The sequence below is a fragment of the Sphaeroforma arctica genome (assembly GCF_001186125.1).
Source record: "Sphaeroforma arctica JP610 unplaced genomic scaffold supercont1.4237, whole genome shotgun sequence".
Classification (NCBI taxonomy): Eukaryota; class Ichthyosporea; order Ichthyophonida; genus Sphaeroforma; species Sphaeroforma arctica.
The window spans coordinates 439-2617 of NW_014036321.1; the positions used below are offsets into that span (position 1 = coordinate 439).

The following is a 2179-nucleotide window of genomic DNA, read 5'->3' on the forward strand; positions in this document are numbered from 1 at the left end:
GATTTTTTTTCATGGCTCTGACGGTGTCGTATGACACACACTGTGCCGTCGCACCAATACCATAGACACTGTTAAGATCGATTGATCCAAGCCTGTACACCAGTCCTACAGTAACGCAAGTTTAGATCGATTGATCCAAGCCTGTACACCAGTCCTACAGTAACGCAAGTTTAGATCGATTGATCCAAGCCTTTACACCAGTCCTACAGTAACGTAGGTTTAGATCGATTGATCCAAGCCTGTACACCAATACCACAGCCACTGTTAAGATCGATTGATCCAAGCCAGTTCACCGGTACCTACAGTAACGCAGGTACACACCAAGAGCAGAGGCAATCAATTAGGCTTACAGTCTGTTACTGTAGAGGTACGCAGAAGACACTCATTGAACCACCAGAGCCAGCCCAAGTGGCAGTCGTACAGACACAGCCACATGAACAACTGCTCGATCCACGCCAGCACATATGGGCGTATCACCACACGTCCTTATACACCACACACACCCCTGTCGAACGAGCCGTCTGGTGCTTATAACACAGCCGCACTCACGGAAACAGAGACAGAGCCATTGCATCCCACTAGGCACGCGTGGTATGGCACATACACACGGGATGAATGCATGCGTAAGTGGCGTGATGACTCATCGCTCGGCTCAGCGACCGAATACTGCGCAAAGCGTCGGAGAACGGGTAGTGCTACTTTAGCGAGCCTACGGGTGGTTGATAGTAATGGACAAGTACAGAGATGTGCGTGTGGGAAGTGAGACACAGGTCGTTCTACTGTAGCGTGCATACGGGTGGTTGGTAGTAATGAACAATTACAGACGTGTGCGTGTGGGAAGTGAGACACAGGTCGTTCTACTGTAGCGTGCATACGAGTGGTTGGTAGTAATGGACAATTACAGATGTGTGTGTGTGGGAAGTGAGACACAGGTCGTTCTACTGTAGCGTGCATACGGGTGGTTGGTGGTAATGGACAATTACAGAGGTGTGCGTGTGGGAAGTGAGTGTGACGTCTGAGTAGGACAAACTCTGTGAGAGTCAAAAGACAAACTCGTGCAACCGCCGTGTCATACCACAAAAATTGGTGTCGCAAAATCGGTTTGCATAGTGGGATTAGGCTGGTTGAGAGGAAGCCAAAACTGCCCTGGAAATTTTCGGCCATTTTTTGAAGTGGCCAATATATGGACCTGGGGCGGCACACAGAGACAACAGATGCAAGTGTACCGAACTGTATTTATTTGGGACGCACGAGTGTGTGTCACTCGGCTATAGTTGGAGATCGAAAGTCCGCAAGTGCTTCGGTTAGACTGAACGAATGGCCGTGTTGGCGTAGCAACGCATGACCAAGGGCTGATTATATTTTTAAAACGGAAACAAACCAAGTTTATACGGCGACCCATTAGCTGTACATTGAAACAAATTGGACAATAAACTGAGCAGTAGTTGTGAGAGATTTGCAAATGGAAACAAACCAAGTTTATACGGCGACCCATCAGCTGTACATGAACCAAGTTGGAACAATGAACTGAGTGGTAGTTGTGAGAGATTTGCGTGAAGACACGAGTGCATAACGATAGGCGAGTGTGGTGGGTGCTTGCTGTGTTTGTTGCCATAGATCGTGGGATGTTGTGTGTGATAGTACGGGTGCGTTTAGTTCGGCGTTTGCGTGGTGGCGATTTAGGTCAGCGGGGTTTATTTACTGCTACTCGAGCAAAGACGCGAAGCTGAAGTGACGGTACAATATTAACACACACAAAGATAATAAGTTCAAATCAAGCTCTAGTGACGGTACAATATTAACCCAAAACACGATAATAAGTTCAAATCTAGGGTACAAGTTGTGCACGCCAATAGCGAATGCCATACGAATGTTCTCAAGTGCCACCGGACGCTATATAGCCAACCCAACATCATAAATGATCAGAGGCTATGTTGAACTGGGTACGACTTATTGAACGCTACGATTAATCGAGGAGAGCTGCAAGATATGTTTCATTGTTGTTTGCGATAAGCTTGCAAAGTAAATACGTTGTAGGTGCATCCTGAAGTGTCCCATGTCTTTCCTGTGCCACTTTGAACGTTTATTTGAAAAGTATATCCGTGCTTAAGGTATCAGATGCGCAGCCAACGCACAGACAGTAGTACAAGGTATATTTACTTATATAAGTAGCACAAAC

General features: G+C 46.8%; 1 protein-coding gene across 1 annotated transcript; it reads left to right on the plus strand.

Annotated features, from left to right (window-relative positions):
* Window positions 1–433: 433 nt before the first annotated feature.
* On the plus strand, window positions 434–1442 carry SARC_14164 (hypothetical protein; the record flags this gene model as incomplete). Its single annotated transcript, XM_014291704.1, has 2 exons — window positions 434–770; window positions 933–1442. One exon carries the CDS (start codon window positions 434–436, stop codon window positions 761–763), a length of 330 nt encoding a protein of 109 aa, XP_014147179.1. The 3' UTR covers window positions 764–770; window positions 933–1442.
* Window positions 1443–2179: the final 737 nt, after the last annotated feature.